General features: G+C 36.1%; 1 protein-coding gene across 3 annotated transcripts in view; it reads left to right on the plus strand.

Annotated features, from left to right (window-relative positions):
• LOC102398348 (protein NPAT) overlaps positions 1-7,010 on the plus strand; it is a 51,637-nt gene extending 44,627 nt beyond the window's left edge. For all 3 annotated transcript variants that reach the window (XM_006053336.4, XM_025266945.3, XM_044929774.2), the window contains 3 exons: positions 2,680-2,740; positions 2,838-3,993; positions 5,409-7,010. In XM_006053336.4, coding sequence (XP_006053398.4) covers positions 2,680-2,740; positions 2,838-3,993; positions 5,409-5,486 — 1,295 coding nt within the window. In that variant the 3' untranslated portion in view covers positions 5,487-7,010. The remainder of the gene's footprint in view (positions 1-2,679; positions 2,741-2,837; positions 3,994-5,408) is intronic.
• Positions 7,011-18,142: the final 11,132 nt, after the last annotated feature.

Below are 18,142 nucleotides of genomic sequence, written 5' to 3' on the forward strand. Positions count from 1 at the left end.
AATAATCTCTTCCTCACACTATATATAAAATTAGGAATTCCAAGAAGATTAACAGGTAAAAGTGAACAGCAAAACAAATAATAAAAGAAAATATAGAAGAATCCTAAAGAGGGCTGAAATAAAGGATTGCTTTTGAAAAATTAGAAAAGAATAATTTATAAATGGAAAAAATTTGATAATGCTGACTACTCTAAAGTAAATGATTTTTAGTACAATAAAAGACAGCATATGCAAAGTAACATGAGATTTTCATTCAAGACCTTTATGAATATTGTTCTGAGTTCTCAAGCTTCTCTAGCTCAGACTTTTTAATCTTCATGGGTGACAAAATGCCTAACCTTCGGAACTTTTGACTTGTTTCATTTCTAAGTCTTTTTAATATTCTTTTCAGCCAGTCCCTCCCATACCTTTACCTTTAATGTTTTATTAGACCTATGTAATTTTTAACAGTAACCTCTCTCTAATTACTCTCATTTTCATGGATATACCATTGAATCTGTCTTCAACCAGTGAGAGCTCTTACTACCTGAATCCTTACCTTTACCTGAATTTTCACTTGGGTTCATTTCCTTCCCTATCTAGGCTAAACCCCAGAATCTACCACATCAGCCACTTTTCCCACTATTCCTAAACACTTTCATATTCACATTCTTCTAACATGTCTGCTTGATACCCTCTAGTCATGGATCTATGCAGCCAGAGATTTCTCTGCCTTTATACCTGGGCTTCTTAGCATTGCTTTAGAACATCACTTTGCTGACAAAGGTCCATATAGTCAAAGTTAAGGTTTTTCCAGTAGTCATGTACATATGTGAGAGTTGGACCATAAAGAAGGCTGAGTGCCAAAGAATTGATGTATTCAAATTGTGCTGGAGAAGACTCTTGAGAGTCTCTTGGAATGCAAGGAGATCAAACCAGTCCATCTTAAAGCAAATCAACCCTTGAATATTCATTGGAAGGAGTGATGCTGAAGCTGAAGCTCCAGTACTTTGGCCACCTGATGCAAAGAGCTGACTCATTGGAGAAGACCCTGATGCTGGGAAAGATTGAAGGCAGGAGGAGAAGGGGACGACAGAGCATGAGATGGTTGGATAGCATCACTGACTCAATGGATATGAATTTTCACAAACTCCGGGAGATAGTGAAGGCCAGGGAAGCCTGATGTGCTGCAGTCCCATGGGGTCCCAAAAAGTCAGACACGACAATGACTGCAGAAGTGATGCCATTCAGTAACACTTAAAATTTTCTCACCCTCACTGCCATTTAGTGATCATTTTAAATGCTTACCTGTCTTCTTTTTCTCCCATTTCTCCTTCATACTATTTCATACTTCCACAGGTTTTCTCAAATCTATTCAGTCACTACTATCCTCACTCTAAGCCAATGATTTTGATTTTTATCAATAGTAAAGTCCATTTTTTCACATCACTCCCATATAATATGTACCCATTCATCTAAAATCATTCTTCCCTTTTCCCTTCTTTCTTAGAGAAATATTTCATTCTTTCTAAGGTTAATGCTGTCTACCTTCTGTCTTCTGTGTATCTTCATCTTTTCTTTCTTTGGCTCCTTCCCTCTGTGGCTGTTCAACTATCGATACAAGGATCATTCCCACCATTCCTTTAGGGTTTTTCCGCCTACCAGCCCTTTATCCCCAACCCTCTTTATCTCCCAGTCTTTCTTCATCCATATTATGTCCTTTCTCATGTTTCTACTAAAACAGTTTAAACTCACCAGTGACCTCCTAATACTGCCATATGCATTGGATGTTTTCCATTCTTACCTTACTTTACCATCTAACAGTTGATACTGTTGGTAGCGTCTAGAATGAATGTGTTCCTCCCTTTCTAATTTTATGTAACTTAAGATCTACATACCCACATATCTAAGTCTGACTTCTTCCTCAAAAACCTCCTCTGCCTACCTTTTACCTCTTGGTTAGTGTCAACATGTATTCCTCATTTATTCTTCATATCCGTGCGAGTGCCCATCTGTAAGACCTTCATCATCTCCTACCTCTAATATTTTTAGCCATCTATGTAGAATTCCTATTTCTAATTCATCTTCTGTGCTGTCGCCAGAGTGACTTCCTAAAACAAGTCTATTCATGCATCATCCCTAGTTAAAACTCTTAAAAGATTCTCTATAAAACCTTTTGAATAATACACAAAGTTCTCCACAGTATAATCTTTGCTTTCCTTCCCAGCTTCATATCTTGCTGCCCTTCCACATAAACTCAGAAGTCCTTGGAAATTAAAATATGGATATTAAAACTCCAGAGCATGTCCTCTCAGTGACATAGGCTTGCAAACATGACACCTTAAATAAGCAGAATTTTTAAATAGGAATAAAGTGTTTTCTTTAAGTAACTTTTTGGATCTAAGTACTGCCCTTAACTGTTACATTGATCCTTGTAATCTGTAGATCAAAGACTGGATTCATATTTACCTGAAGTTGAAGCAGGTCATTTGTTACATATTTCTTCAGTAAAATGATCATCTTGTATATACTACCAAGCTGTTTTTTTAGATCCAGTACATGAAAGTATTTCATTTATACATTAGCTATAGCTTAAATTTTTCTCATGATGTCAGATTCTGTGATCTGTTCTATTTTCTTTCAGAAAAATGTACTTTCAGGAATGTTTTTCTTTTCTAATTAACTTGTTTATAATTCCAGGGAAACAGGTAAATAATTTGGTGGATTCATCAAGTCACTCAGTTGGATGTCATGCACAGCGGTGAGCATAAAAGTAGTTTCTGTCATAGAGTATTTGAATGCTCAAAAACAAAGAATTTCTTTATGTGGCTAAGAAAAAAAATTTTTTTTTCTTGTAGAACTGAAGCTTCTGACAAGATTATGGCCACAGATCTTGGGAAAAAATTGGAAGAAGCCACAGTTCCCTTCTCAGTAGAAAGTACAGTTCCAGTTAGCAAGCCATTTGAAAGCCACAGACGTGTGCTCTGTTTTGATACCACTGCTTCTCCTGTGGCAAATACACAGGGGACGAATCAAAAGTTGGTGTCCCAAAGCAAGGAAAGAAATGACATTTCATTTTCTAACCTTGACTCACCCATTGTGTCCTCCACCTTAAAACCCCCTGCTAATAATGCTGTCAGAAGAGAGCGGGAGAAACCTTCTATGCCTAAAATTTTATCTAAATCAGAAACTCCCATTGGCCGACATGCCACCATAAAAGAAACTCAATCAGAAAAGAAAGTTTCACCAACAGAAACTATACTTGAGTCTTTCCATAAAGCAACAGCTAATAAGGAGAATGAACTGTGCAGTGATGTGGAAAGGCAGAAAAATCCAGAAACTTCAAAACTGTCTAATGGGCAGCAAAATGGGGGTGTGCGGAATGAGAAAACTGTAACTTCACTTCAAGAGCTAACCAGAAAACAAGGCACATCCTCAAACAGTAAAAATATCTTTTCAGTAGGTGCACCTGTGAAGGATTTGAAACAAGATCAAACCAAGTCTGCCAGTTCTTTGATTAACCCACTCACCAAACATACCACAGAAATGTTACAAGATATTCAGTGGCATAGCCCAGTAAATAGACTCACAGATAGTGCTGATTTATCTGTACCCCGAACATCTGGCTCAGGAGCAGGGGAAAAACTTAAAGAAGAACCTACAGATGGTATCAAGGTCCCTTCTAGTAGGCGTTTTGGTGAAGACAGCACACCCAAAGTAATGGTCCCTCCTGTCACGCCAGACTTGCCTGCCTGCAGCCCTGCCAGTGAAACAGGGAGTGAAAACAGTGTGAACATGGCTGCCCATACATTAATGATTCTCTCCAGAGCAGCCATCTCTAGGACTACTTCATCTACTCCTCTAAAAGACAATACCCAACAATTTAGAGCATCTTCAAGAAGCACCACAAAAAAGCGGAAAATTGAGGAAGTAGATGAGCATGAGCGAAACTCCCGCACTTCTAACAAAAGTCTTGCAAATTCGTCAATGCCAATGAAAAAGAAGAAAATTAAGGCAAGTTGGAAAGTCTTTAATTTCAAAACCACATGTTGTCCTTCTTTCACATTTTTTCTCATCATTTTTTGCCATAGCTACTTAACATTTAATCAAGATAGCTTTGGGTTTTGATTGACAAAATACATTCTCTAGCAGTATCTCTCAGCCATTGTGGTACTCAGAAGTTAACTAGGTGAAACATTTTCCAAACAATTGCTAAGGCATTTACTTATAAACATCTTCCTTGGGAAAAGGTGTTTGGTGGAAAGAATGACATAAGATGAAAAATTGGGGAGCCACTATTATTTGTAATTATCAAGTGAAAACTGCTTGCAGCCCCTTCATGTTAAGTTTCTTTCCCATGTCCTGCCATCTCTTCCATAGATTGTTATACTTGCTAATATGTTGGAGCAATGTAAAAGTTAAATTTACCTGTCTTTAACCATGCTTACCTGAGGAAAGTAATATAGGGTTATCACTGATAAAGTAATTTTTCCTCAGTTTAGCCATTTAGTAAGTGGAATATGAATAGAAAGGTTTAAAATATCATAAAGGAAGTGTGATATCAAGGAAAGAATCCTGGTTTCTAAGCCTGGGCTGAATCCTGCATCTCCTGCTTATTGGTTCTATTACCATTAATTATTAAATAGCCTGTAACATCTCTTGAGTCTTAACTGCATCATTGGACATGAAGTTACACACATCTTACCCAATGGCTGTGAGACTAAATGTAGTGTTTGTAAAGTGTCTGCTGCTGCTGCTGCTGCTAGGTCGCTTCAGTCGAGTCCAACTCTGTGCGACCCCATAGATGGCAGCCCACCAGGCTCCCCCGTCCCTGGGATTCTCCAGGCAAGAATACTGGAGTGGGTTGCCATTTCCTTCTCCAGTGCATGAAAGTGAAAAGTGAAAGTGAAGTCGTTCAGTCGTGTCCGACTCTTAGCGACCCCATGGACTGCAGCCTACCAGGCTCCTCCATACATGGGATTTTCCAGGCAAGAGTACTGGAGTGGGGTGCCATTGCCTTCTCCATGTAAAGTGTCTGGAGTATATTAAATATTTGGAACTTGAAAAGTACTTGTTACTCTTAAAATCTTAGTAAAGCTTTCTGAGGTTTACGGTTTAGCAATAATGAGTACCTTATATAAAAAGCATGTTCTATCTTGTCTCTTTCAACATTCATATACTGAATTTGTATAATGTTTTGTGCTCTAAAATAATATTGAGGTGCCATTGAAGTATACTTTATTAAACTTGGATTTATAAAAAATTGTGTCTACCTTTCTGTATAACTAAAATTCTAATGAACTAAACTTTGGACAAAAATTTTGGTAGTGTATGAAGTTCTACATGACTTAATAAGAAAGCTAGCTTTTGGGCCTTGTTTAAGTTTGATATGTCAACTTAGTTCATTTTTTTCTTTCTTTTTTTGACAGAAAAAGAAGCTACCCAGTTCATTTCCAGCTGGAATGGATGTGGACAAATTTTTGTTATCATTGCATTACGATGAGTAAATATTCTGAACATATAAGAACAGTGGCTATTTAAAACTACGATTCCTTAAACTGTGAGTGTAGGGAATGAGATACTGACAGAATCTGAGAGCATGACCTGCACTTTCTTTCATTGTACTGAAATTTCACTTTATTTCTAAATCATGCTGTTTTAAAGCAGCTTCCCAATTTGTAAATAGATGTACCTGGTATTGTGGAAAAAACATTTGCAGAAATGTAAGTAAAGCCAATCTGCAAAACTGTATAGCTTTAACAATTGCATCTTGTTAATATTGTGTAAATCTTGTTGAAATAGAGGTTAAATCAGCCTGATGTTCTTTTATTTTTTGGTTTCTTATGATCTCTAATTTTGAAACTTACTCATCTGGAATAGTTTCTCACTTTGAGTGGGAAAATTACACTTTTCCTTATAAATTGCCTTCAGTAATTGTCCTACAAGACATCTGAAGACAGCCAGTAATTAGTGCAGAAGTTATAAGGAATTCAAATGGTAATAAAGTAACCAGAAATTAATGATTTGGGTTTTTTAGAGTGAATAACTTTGCCACTCCTTACAATTGCAGTAAAGATTGTACTCCTAAAATTTTACACTTTGTTTCTTCTGGTTGTTCCGGTCTCTTTGTTTTAAGGAGAGAATATTAATGCCATTTGAACACCATTCAAGTGTTCTGATCTTTCATTTATAACTTGTAAGATCTTTTACAAAACTTTAAGCATTTAGACTATTGAGCCATAAAAAGTTTGGTTATGTAGTAGTTGAAATTTCTTGGTATGTATATACTTCTCCCCTAAATACTGGGGATTTAAAGAATTGCACTAATTCATAAACTTCTTACATAGTAGTGACCAATGCACATTTAATTTAAATTTTGTGTTCTATGTTAAAGCTTGTATGGAGGATTATCTTCTGTTGTCCTTTTAGAAAGCCATGTCCATCATAAGATGTAAAAAGAGAAATCATAGTTTTCTATTTTAATTTAGTTTCTCCTAAAATGGGCTGTGTTACACTTGGATAGAGGATGCTGTCTCTGTACCCCTTATTATAGAGTTACTCTCAAAAGGTCCTTAAGGAGAATGAAAGAGGTGCCTTCTGTATGTTAGACTCACACACATCAGTCAAGTTGAAGAATTGGTTTAAACCTTTAAATGAGTACAGAAATTATAATTCATATTTGACCAATTGTGCCTAGATATTAAAGTATGTTCTCTTAAGTGCTTTGTGTTTTGTTTAATATCAGTATATGCAAGGTTTTTTCTGAAAATGTCTATATTTATGAGTCATTTTCCTCAACTTTTTTTTTTTTTAATACTGGGCCTTTAACATCCTACTTTAACACAACAGTTCTCAATGTGGAAATCACGTCTTACTTGCTGAACCTTACTGCAGAAATTTGTGTTGTAATAAATTTTTATGATGTGGAAGTGGTCTGTTTCTAAAGAACCAGGGATAGTTAATACAGTTAATGTTTATTTAACTCAGCTTGTACAGTTAGGTTTGAATAAATATTTTCATTAACTTCAAAAGTTTGAATTCTTTCATATTGGCAGTCATTCTAGGTTAGATACTTTTAATAAATCCCTTTGCAAGTCACTTCTTGTTTTCAGAAGTTTACATAATGCTGAAGATTATAAATTTTCTTCTCATTCAATTAATTTGTATATGCTAAGTACTAAGAATTCATATACTAGTAAAATAAACTCACTTTCTTCAAGATTTTTTGTTCACTTGGCCAGGATCCACTAGATAAATAGTATGAAGATAATCTGTATTCAGAGCTTTAATTTATATTCAAGAACAAAACCATAATTCCCATTTTACCTTAAAAGTCAATATGTGCTAGACTTAATTGCTGTACCTCGTACTGTATTTTTGCAACTACATGTAAGGATCCACTGTTTCTTTGGACATTACTTAGTGTATTCAGTTGTATGACAAATCTTAGAAGATTTATAATTAAAATATTTGATTGTTTTAGTTAGAACCATTTAGTAAGTGTTGAAATTGTACGTAAGTTAACGTCCATCAGCATTCAGCCAAAAGCCAGATGTCATGACTAGTAGGAAGACCAAGGTTAAGCTTTGATAAAAGAAGTCATTTTAAAAGCATGTTGCTATATATTCTACGTTCATCATTTTTCAGGCCACCATCTTTCAGTCTCAGACTTAACTTACTGAAATTATGTATCAAATTTTGACTTTAATATGATGCTTTCTCTTTTAATAGTTTTTCCTCTTTTTGTAAATATTAGATAACATTTTTGCATACTTTCTGGTCTTTTTGTCCTAAATTATTTTTTCTTCATAATTGAACTTAAAACTGTAAATATGACTTCCTAGGTTTTTTTTTTTACTTCAAATAATATCAAGCATTATCCAGTTTTTAGCTCGTATTAAAAGATAACTAGCAGTGAACATGTTTGTAAATAAATATTTATGTTTTTGATTATTTCCTTAGGTAATATTTTAGAGGATGGAATTACCAAGTCAAAAAGTTAGTGTACATCTTTTCAAGGATCTCAATACATTTTGCCACATTCTTTAGAAAACTTTTTTCAGTTTATATTTCTGGCAGGAAATTGTCATTTCTTCAATAGCACATGCTTATCCCTTACCACAGATAATATTCAACTGTATCATTTTGGTTTCTATTTATTTCTTCTTGATTTGTTAAAATTAGGATAAGCTCTTCATCTATATGTAATTTGTTTTGATACCTGATACAAAGAAAGAATCAGTACCTTTTTCCCTAAATATTTAACATTTGACTCATACAACTGTTTAAAATAAGGTTTCTCTTTTCACACACATGTATAATGTCTCTTATCCTACATGGATTCCCAGTCTGTCTTTATTCACAATTCTAAAATCCAAAATGTTCTGACAGCTAATTTTTTCCCTTAAGTTTAGCATCAAAATTCATTTCAAGGCAAAATCTGACCTGGTTTGACCTGAGGCTACATGAATCTTTATATCTTTTGATACGAATATTCATATTTTTCTGGAAAAATAGTAATGTGCTTAATTAGTACACTGTTTCAGACTCAGCTGGAGGTGTTTGATACATACACTACTTCTAAAAAATTCTAAATATTCCGAATGCTGACACCCAGTTAATCAGAGAGTTATAAAATCAAAGGTTTTGTACCTATATTATTAATAAATTTGTATACATATAAATACAGTATATAGTATAGTGTATAGATTATTTTGTGCCATTGATGAAAGCATTATAGCTTTGTGTCTTTTTAACTATTCTGATTTTTTTCAAGAAGTCATCTCTTATGCTTCCAGACTAACTTTAGAATCACTTGTATTTTTCCCAAGTTAAAATGATACTTGAATATTCATTTGAAATACATTAACTGTATGAGTTAATGATACTGAAAGAAGCTAACAGTAATATGGTATATATCCATAATTTTGTAGTTATCCCTATTCTCATAAATTTCTTGTTAAACTGGATATTATGGTGTTTTTTGCTATTTTTAGGGAACTGCATTCCAGTATTTTAACTAAGTAAAATTTTTATGGAAACCTAAAAGGGAAAATGGAGCAGGCAATGGCACCCCACTCCAGTACTCTTGCCTGGAAAATCCCATGGATGGAGGAGCCTGGTAGGCTGCAGTCCATGGGGTCGCTAAGAGTCGGACACAACTGAGTGACTTCACTTTCACTTTTCACTTTCACGCATTGGAGAAGGAAATGGCAACCCACTCCAGTGTTCTTGCCTGGAGAATCCCAGGGACGGGGGAGCCTGGTGGGCTGCCGTCTATGGGGTCGCACAGAGTCGGACACAACTGAAGTGACTTAGCAGCAGCAAAAGGGAAAAGATGCATAAAATATTGTTATATAGTTCAGTGAATTTTCTAAAAGTACACAAATCCACACAAATCACCAAGATCAAGACTAGAACATTATCAGTACCCTAGAATCCCCCCATATTCCTTCTAGTAACTAACTGCTAACCCCACAGGTAATTATTCTGACTTCTAAAACTATAGTTTTAGCTCTTCTTACCTTTGCATAAATTGACTTATCAGGATATAGTGAGTTTTACTTCTCTTGCACAAAGTTGAGATCCATTCATGTTGTATCTAATTCAGTTGTCATCATTGTAGTGATTTTTCATTGTATTTATCCACATTGTATTGTACCACTGTTAATCTCTTGTGTATTTGAACATTTAGATTATTTCCAGTTTGGAGCTGTTAGGAACAGAACTGCTGTGAATATCCCTGTGTATGTTTTTTGATGAATGTATTACACTTTTCACTTGTGTGTGTGTGTGTGTGTGTGTGTGTGTGTGTGTGTGTGTGTGTGTATTTAGGAGGGGAGTGTTGGGTCATATGGTTGCATGTATCTAACCTTACTCAGATTTTTCAGTTTGCAGAGTGGCTATACTAAATTATATGATTGTCAACAGTGTAAGGAGAGTTCCAGTTGTCAATTGCTGTTGATATAAGTTCTTTTTCAGATGGACATCTAAAGTCTGAATATTTTGCCATTTTTTCTTCTAAGTTTTATTCAGCCTTTTATATTTTGATAAATAATCCATCTGTAATGGATTTCTCATTTGTATATCCAGTTAACACACTACAGTTTGTTGAGAGGGATTCCCAGGAGGAGCAGTGGTAAAGAATCCACCTACGGATGCAGGAGATGTGGGTTCGATCCCTGGGTCAGGAAGATTCCCTGGGGGAGGAAATGGCAACCCAATCCAGTATTCTTGCCTGGGAAATCCCAAGGACAGAGAAGCCTGGTGGGATACAGTTCATGGGGTGGGCAAAGAGGCAAGACTTAGAACAGCATGGCATATACAGCACATTTATTGAGAAAGATTATCGTTTCCCAAATATGTTGTACTGTTAGGCTGTCATAAGCTGGTAAACTGAGTATCTGTGGATTTGCTTCTGGACTCCCAGTCTGTTTCATTGGTCTGTTTTTGTAAAGATATACCAGTAGCGCAACACCTTAAGTACTATAGGAAGTCTATTTTGTGTCTTTTTTTTTTTTCTATTTGGACCCCTTACGGAATGGATTTATGGAGCTAATGACTTTGCTGTTGCTTATTTTTTAATTTGCTAAAGATAAATTGTTTCAATATAATTATTTTCTAATCTCTTCTTTGTTGTTGTTCAGTCACCAAGTTGTGTCCAACTCTTTTCAGCCCCACGGACTGCAGCATCCCAGGCTTCCCTGTCCCTCACCTTCTGAAGTTTGCCCAAGTTCACATCCATTGTATCGGTGATGCCATCCAACATCTCTTCCTCTGTTGCCCTTCTCCTGCCCTCAGTCTTTCCTAGCATCAGGGTCTTTTCCAATGAGTTAGCTGTTCACATCAGGTGACTGAAGTACTGGAGCTTCAACATCAGCATCAGTCCTTCCAATGAGTATTCAGGGTTGATTTCCTTTAAGATTGACTGGTTGGATCTCCTTGCAGTCCAAGGGACTCTCAAAAGTCTTCTCCAACACCACAGTTCAAAAGCATCAATTCTTTGGCGCTCTGTCTTCTTTATGGTCCAGGTCTTACATCCGTACGTGACAACTGGAAAGACTATAGCCTTGACTATATGGACCTTTGTCCACAAAGTGATGTCCCTGCTTTTTAATATACTGTCTAGGTTTGCTGTAGCTTTTTCCTGCCAAGAAGTATTTTCATGGCTGCAGTCACCATCTGCAGTGACGTTAGCAGGAAATCTGTCAGTGCCTCCACCTTGTCCCCTTCTATTTGCCATGAAGTCATGGGCAGGATGCCATCACCTTAGTTTTTTGAATGTTAAGTTTTAAGCCAGTTTTTTTTACACTCCTCTTTCACCTTCATCAAGAGGCCCTTTAGTTCCTCTTCACTTTTTGCCATTAAAGTGGTATCATCTGCATATCTAAGGTTGTTGGTATATCTCCCGGAAATCTTGATCCAGCCCATAACTCATCCAGCCAAGCATTTCACATGATGTGCTCTGTGTATAAGTTAGATAAACAGGGTGACAATAAAAAGCCTTGTACGCCTTTCTCAATTCTGAACTAGTTAATTGTTCCATATAAGTTCTAACTGTTGCTTCTTGACCCACATAGAGGTTTCTCAGGTGACATGTAAGATGGTCTGGTATCCCATCTCTAAAAATTTTCCAGTTTATTATAATCCATAGAGTCAAAGCCTTTACCTTAGTCAATGAAACAGTAGTACATGTTTTTCTGAAACTCCCTTGCTTTCTATATGATCCAATGGATGTTGGCAATTGGATCTCGGGTTCCTCTGCCTTTTCTAAACCCAGCTTGAACATCTGGAAGTTCTCGGTTCACATACTGCTGAAGCCAGCCTAGCTTGAAGGATTTTGAACATAACTTACTACCATGGGAGATGAGTGCAATCTTAGGAATTGGGATGAAGACCTCTCCAGTCTTGTGGCCCCTGCTGAGTTTTCAAATTTGCTGACATATTGAGTGCAGCACTTTAAGAGCATCTTCTTTTAGGATTTTAAACAGCTATGCTGGAATTCCATCACCTCCACTAGCTTTATTGGCAGCAGTGCTTCCTAAGACCCATTTGACTTCATACTGCAGAACGTCTGGTTCTGGGTGGATAACCCCACGTGGTTATCTGGGTCATTAAAATCTTTTTTGTACATTTCTATATATTCTTGCCATCTCTTCTTGATCTGTTTATATTAGGTCTATACCATTTCTCTCTATTGTGTCCATCTTTGGGTGACATTTTCCTTTGATATTTCCAGTTTTCTTGGAGATCTCTAGTCTTTCCCCTTCTATTTTCCTCTGTTTCCATTATTCACTGGAGAAGGCTTTCTTGTCTCTCTTGCTATTCTCTGGAACTCTGCATTTAGTTGGGTGTAACTTTCCCTTTCTCCCTTGCTTTTTGCTTCTCTTCTTGCCTCAGCTATTTGTAAAGCCTCCTCAGACAACCACTTTGCCTTCTTGCAAAGAAAATTTCTTTTTCTTTGGGATGGTTTTGTTCGCTGCCTCCTGTACAGTATTACGAACCTCTGTGCAAGGCATTCTGTTTACTAGATCTAATCCCTTGAATCTATCTGTCACCTCTACTTAATATTCATAGGGGATTTAAGTCATACCTGACTGCCTTAGTGGTTTTCCCCGCTTTCGTTAGGTCAAACCTTAATTTTGCTTTAAGGAGCTGATGATCTGAGCCACAGTCAGCTCCACATCTTGTTTTTGCTGACTGTATAGAGCTCCATCTTTCTCTACAAAGAATGAATGTAATCAATCTGATTTCAGTATTGACTGTTTTTGATGTCCATGTATAAAGTCATCTCTTGTGTTGCTGGAAGAGGGTGTTTGCTATGACCAGTGTGTTCTCTTGGCAAAACTCTTAATCTTTGCCCTTCTTCATTTTGTACTCCAAGGCCAAACTTGCCTGTTAATGCAAGTATCTCTTGACTTCCTACTTATGCCTTCCAATCTATTATGATGAATAGGACATTTTTTGGTGTTCTAGGCGGTCTTGTATGGAGAAGGCAATGGCACCCCACTCCAGTACTCTTGCCTGGAAAATCCCATGGACGGAGGAGCCTGGTGGGCTGCAGTCCATGGGGTCACTAAGAGTCGGATACAACTGAGCGACTCACTTTCACTTTTCACTTTCATGCATTGGAGAAAGAAATGGCAACCCACTCCAGTGTTCTTGCCTGGAGAATCCCAGGGATGGGGGAGCCTGGTAGGCTGCCCTCTATGGGGTTGCAGAGTCGGACACGACTGAAGCGACTTAGCAGCAGCCGCAGGTGGTCTTGTAAGTCTTCATAAAACTGATCAACTTCAGCTTTTCTTTCCAGCTTCAATTTCTTCTTACAACAAATAGTTATTTCTGTTATAACTCATAATGATCAAAGTAGGCTTTCTTGTCTTATTCTTTCATAGGAATGCTGAGTATAATTTTGGCTTTTGTTTGTAGTGTTTTAAGAATTTATATCAAAGGAGTTCCCTAGTGGCCCTGTGGTTAGGATTTTGGGCTTTCATTGCCATGGCCTGGTTTCAATTCCTGGTCAGAGAACTGAGATCCTATGAGCCACCAGCCAAGAAAAATGTAAAAAAATTATATCAGGATTATCTGTTCAACCTAGTTGGATGCTCTTCTAATATCAATTATTTTTATTAAATAAAAATTAAATCCAGAATTTTTTTATATATTTAACCTTAATATTGTATACTTTGCAATCTTAGTGTTTCTTTAAACAGAACTAAATTTGATTTGCCCAGTTTCTATTTAAATATTTACTGATGTTGGTTTCAAGCTTAAATTCCAATATTTTACATGAACTTGAAACTTTCTAGTGTGTCTGAATATTGGTATAATAAAGGGTACCTATTTTTATTGTGATACTTAAATAAGACAATATATGTAAAGCATTTAGGTCACTGAAACATAATAAGCATTTTAACATCTAGCTGCTAGTCTAGCTGATGCTGATTTTTATTTTCTGTGACTTTTTTTTGTGTGTGTGACTTTTTTTTTTTTTAATGGATAGTTGGTTTACAATGTTACATTAGTTTCAGGTGTATAGCAAAATATTCAGTCATATATATGTGTGTGTGTGTGAATGTATATTTTTTTCAGATTCTTTTCCCTTACAGGTTATTACAAAATATTGAGTATAGGTCTCTGGGCTATATAGAAGATCCTTGTTTGTTATCTCTCTTATTAGTAGCTGTGTGTATATGTTAATCCTATACTCCTAATTTATCCCTCCCCCACCATCTCCCCTATGGTAACCATAAGTTTGTATGTCTGTGGCTCTATTTGTGTTTTGTGGTTCATTAGTTTTTTTTTTTTTTTAAGATTTCACATATAAACAATATCATATATTTGTCTTTCTCTTTCTCAGCTTAGTTCTTTTAGTTTAATAATTTCTAGGTCCATCCATGTTGACTGCAAACAACATGATTTCTTTTTAATAACTAATGTATATATATATATATCATATTTTCTTTATCCATCTGTAGAAGGACATTTAGGTTACTTCCATGTCTTGGTGTAAGTTTATTTAGAATGGAATACAAAATTCAAACAAAATCACCAATAAATTATCTAAGACTGAAAGCTTTTGCAAAAGCAGTTCAGTTTATTTTCCCCCAGTTTTCTTTCAATCTGATTGTTCTTGTCAGACTTATGAGTTTTTTACTGAATTAAATTATATTTTCTCTCTTAATTTTTGCTTTTGTTCTGTTTAAATTACATGTGGTTTTTTTCTAACAAAATCACCTCTTGACATTTCAAAATAATATTTTTTCTGATTCACTAATTGCTTATTGTTTCCTATTTTTCCTAAGCATTTAGTCAACAAACACTAAGAATTTAGTTCTGATTTTAACTTTATATATCAAAATTGGAAAATAAGTTACTTTCATTGTATTTTCATTTTTTTTTTTCTATCTACTTAGAATAAGGTAGCATGCTTTTTTACTTAAACATTATAGTATTTTGATTGTTGTGGCTAAAAGATAGGTTAAAATTTCTGTGTTTTATAGGTGCTTAAAAACAAGTATTAGGTTTATAAAGGTACAAAGTTTGATATTTAATTGTTTACTATCAAATCCCATTTAACTTTGCTTTTAACACTTGATAAAAATATTTAATTTCCCATTATAATTATCTTGGATATAGTTTTTAGTTAAGTTGTTTGATATTAGTGCATAGTCTGTAGGTAGCATAACTTCATTTTTTTTTTACCTTTATTGAGATAATTGGCAAAACTGTAAGATATTTAAAGTGTACTGTATATCATGATTTGATCTACATATGCATTGTTGAAGGCCCATCTAGTTATTTGTCACATCTATCACCTCACATATTCATCTTTAATTTGGGGAGGGGGATAATATTTGAGTTCTACTCTCAGCAAATTTCAGTTTCATAATACAGTATCATCATCTATGAAAGTGAAAATCACTCAGTTGTGTCCCACTCTTTGGAATTCTCCAGGCCAGAATACTGGAGCAGTTTGCCTTTCCCTTCTCCAGGGGATCTTCCCAACCCAGGGATCAAACCCAGGTTTCCTGCATTGTAGACAGATTCTTTACCCGCTGAGCCACAAGGGAAGCCCAAGAATACTGTAGTGGGTAGTCTATCCCTTCTCCAGAGGATCTTCATGACCCAGGAATTGAACTGGGGTCTCCTGCATTGCGGATGGATTCTTTACCAACTGAGCTATCAGGGAAGCCCATTATCTACAGTCACCATAATATACATTAGATCCTCAGACTTTATTCATGTTATAACTGAAATTTTGTACACTTTGACCTCTTCCTATTTTTCTTGTATACTCCCATCCCCTAGTTGTCCTACTGGTTTGGTTTTGGGGCTTCTTTTTTGGTGTTTTTTTAATATTTTTTCCAGATTCCATGTGTAAATGATTACATGCAGTATGTGTCTTTCTTCTGGCCCATTTCACTTAGCATCATTCTCAAGATCCATATATGTTGTCACAAATGGCAAGATTTCTTTCTTTCTCATTGGTGAAATAATATTCTATTGTATATATTTACCATATCTTTTACTGATTCATCCATTGACTACCACTTAAATCTTCTCATATCTTGGCTATGGCGAATAATGCTGGAATGAACATGGAGATGTAGATTTATATATATATATATATTATATATAAATATATATAATTTCCTTTGATGTATACCCAGAGCTGGGATTGCTGAATCATATTTTTTCAATTTTTTAAAAAAGTTTTTTATGTGGACCATTTTTTAAAGTCTTTATTGAATTTGTTACAACATTGCTTCTGTTTTATGTTTTGGTTTTTCGGACTCAAAGCATGGGGGATCTTAACTCCCCGACCAAGAATCAAACCCAACCCCTGCAATGGAAGGCAGTCTTAACCAGTGACCACCAGGGAAATCCCTCAATTTTTCATTTTTTAAGGAATCTCCATACTGTTTTCCGTACTTTATACACCAATTTACATTTCCACCGACAATGCATAAGGATTGTCTTTTCACATCTTCAACACTTACCTTTTGTTGTTTTGATGATAGCCATTCTAGCATGTGTGAGGTGATATCTTATTCTGGTTTAGGTTTACATTTCTCTGATGACTACTAATGTTGAACACCTTTTCATATTGTTGTTCAGTTACTCAGTCATGTCTGAGTCTTTGAGACCCCCTGAACTGCAGCACTCTAGGCTTCCCCGTCCTTCACTATCTCCTGGAGTTTGCTCAAACTCATGTCCATTGAGTCAGTGATACCATCCAACCATTTCATCCACTGTCGCCTCCTTCTCCTGTTGCTCTCAGTCTTACTCAACATCAGGGTCTTTTCCAATGATTGACTCTTTGCATCAGGTGGCCAAAGTATTGGAGTTTCACCTTCAGCATCAGTCCTTCCAATAAATATTCAGGGTTGATTTCCTTTAGGATTGTCTGATTTGATCTCCTTGCTGTCCAAGTGACTCTCAAAAGTCTTCTCCAGCACCACAGTTCAAAAGCATCAATTCTTCAGTGCTCAACTTTCTTTATGGTCCATCTCACATCCATACATGACTACTGGAAAAACCATAGCTTTGACTATACAGACCTTTGTCGGCAAAGTGATGTCTCTGCTCTTTAATACGCTGTTCAGGTTTGTCTTATCTTTTTTCCCAAGGAACAAGAGTCTGAATTTCATGGCTGCAGTCACCATCCACAGTGATTCTGGAGCCCAAGAAAATAAAATCTGTCACTGTTGCCTCTTTTTTCCCATCTATTTACCATGAAGTGATGGGACCAGATGCTGAGATCTTCATTTTTTGAATGTTGAGTTTTTAAGCCAGCTGTCTCACTCTCCTCTTTCACTTTCATCAAGAGACTTAGTTGTTCTTTGCTTTCTGCCATTAAAGTGATATCATCTGCATATCTTAGGTTTTTTATATTTCTCTCAGCAATCTTGATTCCAGCTTGTGAGTCATCCAGCATGGCATTTGGCATGATGCATATAAGTTAAATAAGCAGGGTGACAATATACAGACTTGACGTACTCCTTTCCCAATTTTGTTCCATGTCTGGTTGTAACTGTTGCTTCTTGGCCAGCATACAAGTTTCTGAGGAGACAGGTAAGATGGTCTGGTATTTCCATTTCTTTAAGAATTTTCCACAATTTGTTGTGACCACACCGTCAAAGGCTTTAGCGTGATCAGTGAAGCAGATTTTTTTTTTTTAAATTCCCTTGCTTTTTCTATGATCTAGGAGATGTTGGCAATTTGATCTCTGGTTCCTCTGCCTTTTCTAAACCCAGCTTGTACATCTGGAAGTTCTTGGGTCATGCACCACTGAAGCCTAGCTCAAAGGATTTTTATGTACTTGCTTGTTCATGTACCTTCTGGCCATTTGTATGTCTTCTTGGAAAGATGTTCTCATCTTCTGATCATTTTCTCATTAGTTTGCTTTTTTGCTGTTGAATTATATCAGTTCTAATAATGGCAACCCACTCCCATAATCTTGCCTAGAGAATCCTGTGGACAGAGGAGCCGTGGGCTGCTGTCTATAGGGTTGCGCAGAGTCGGACACAACTGAAGCGACTTAGCATGCAATACATATTTTGGACATTAGCCTCCTGTCTATAGATAGTTTACAAATATTTTTCCCCATTCCAGAGGTTGCCTTTTCATTATGTTATGATTACCTTGGTTGTGTAGAAGT

This window comes from Bubalus bubalis, chromosome 16 (assembly GCF_019923935.1).
Source record: "Bubalus bubalis isolate 160015118507 breed Murrah chromosome 16, NDDB_SH_1, whole genome shotgun sequence".
NCBI lineage: Eukaryota > Metazoa > Chordata > Mammalia > Artiodactyla > Bovidae > Bubalus > Bubalus bubalis.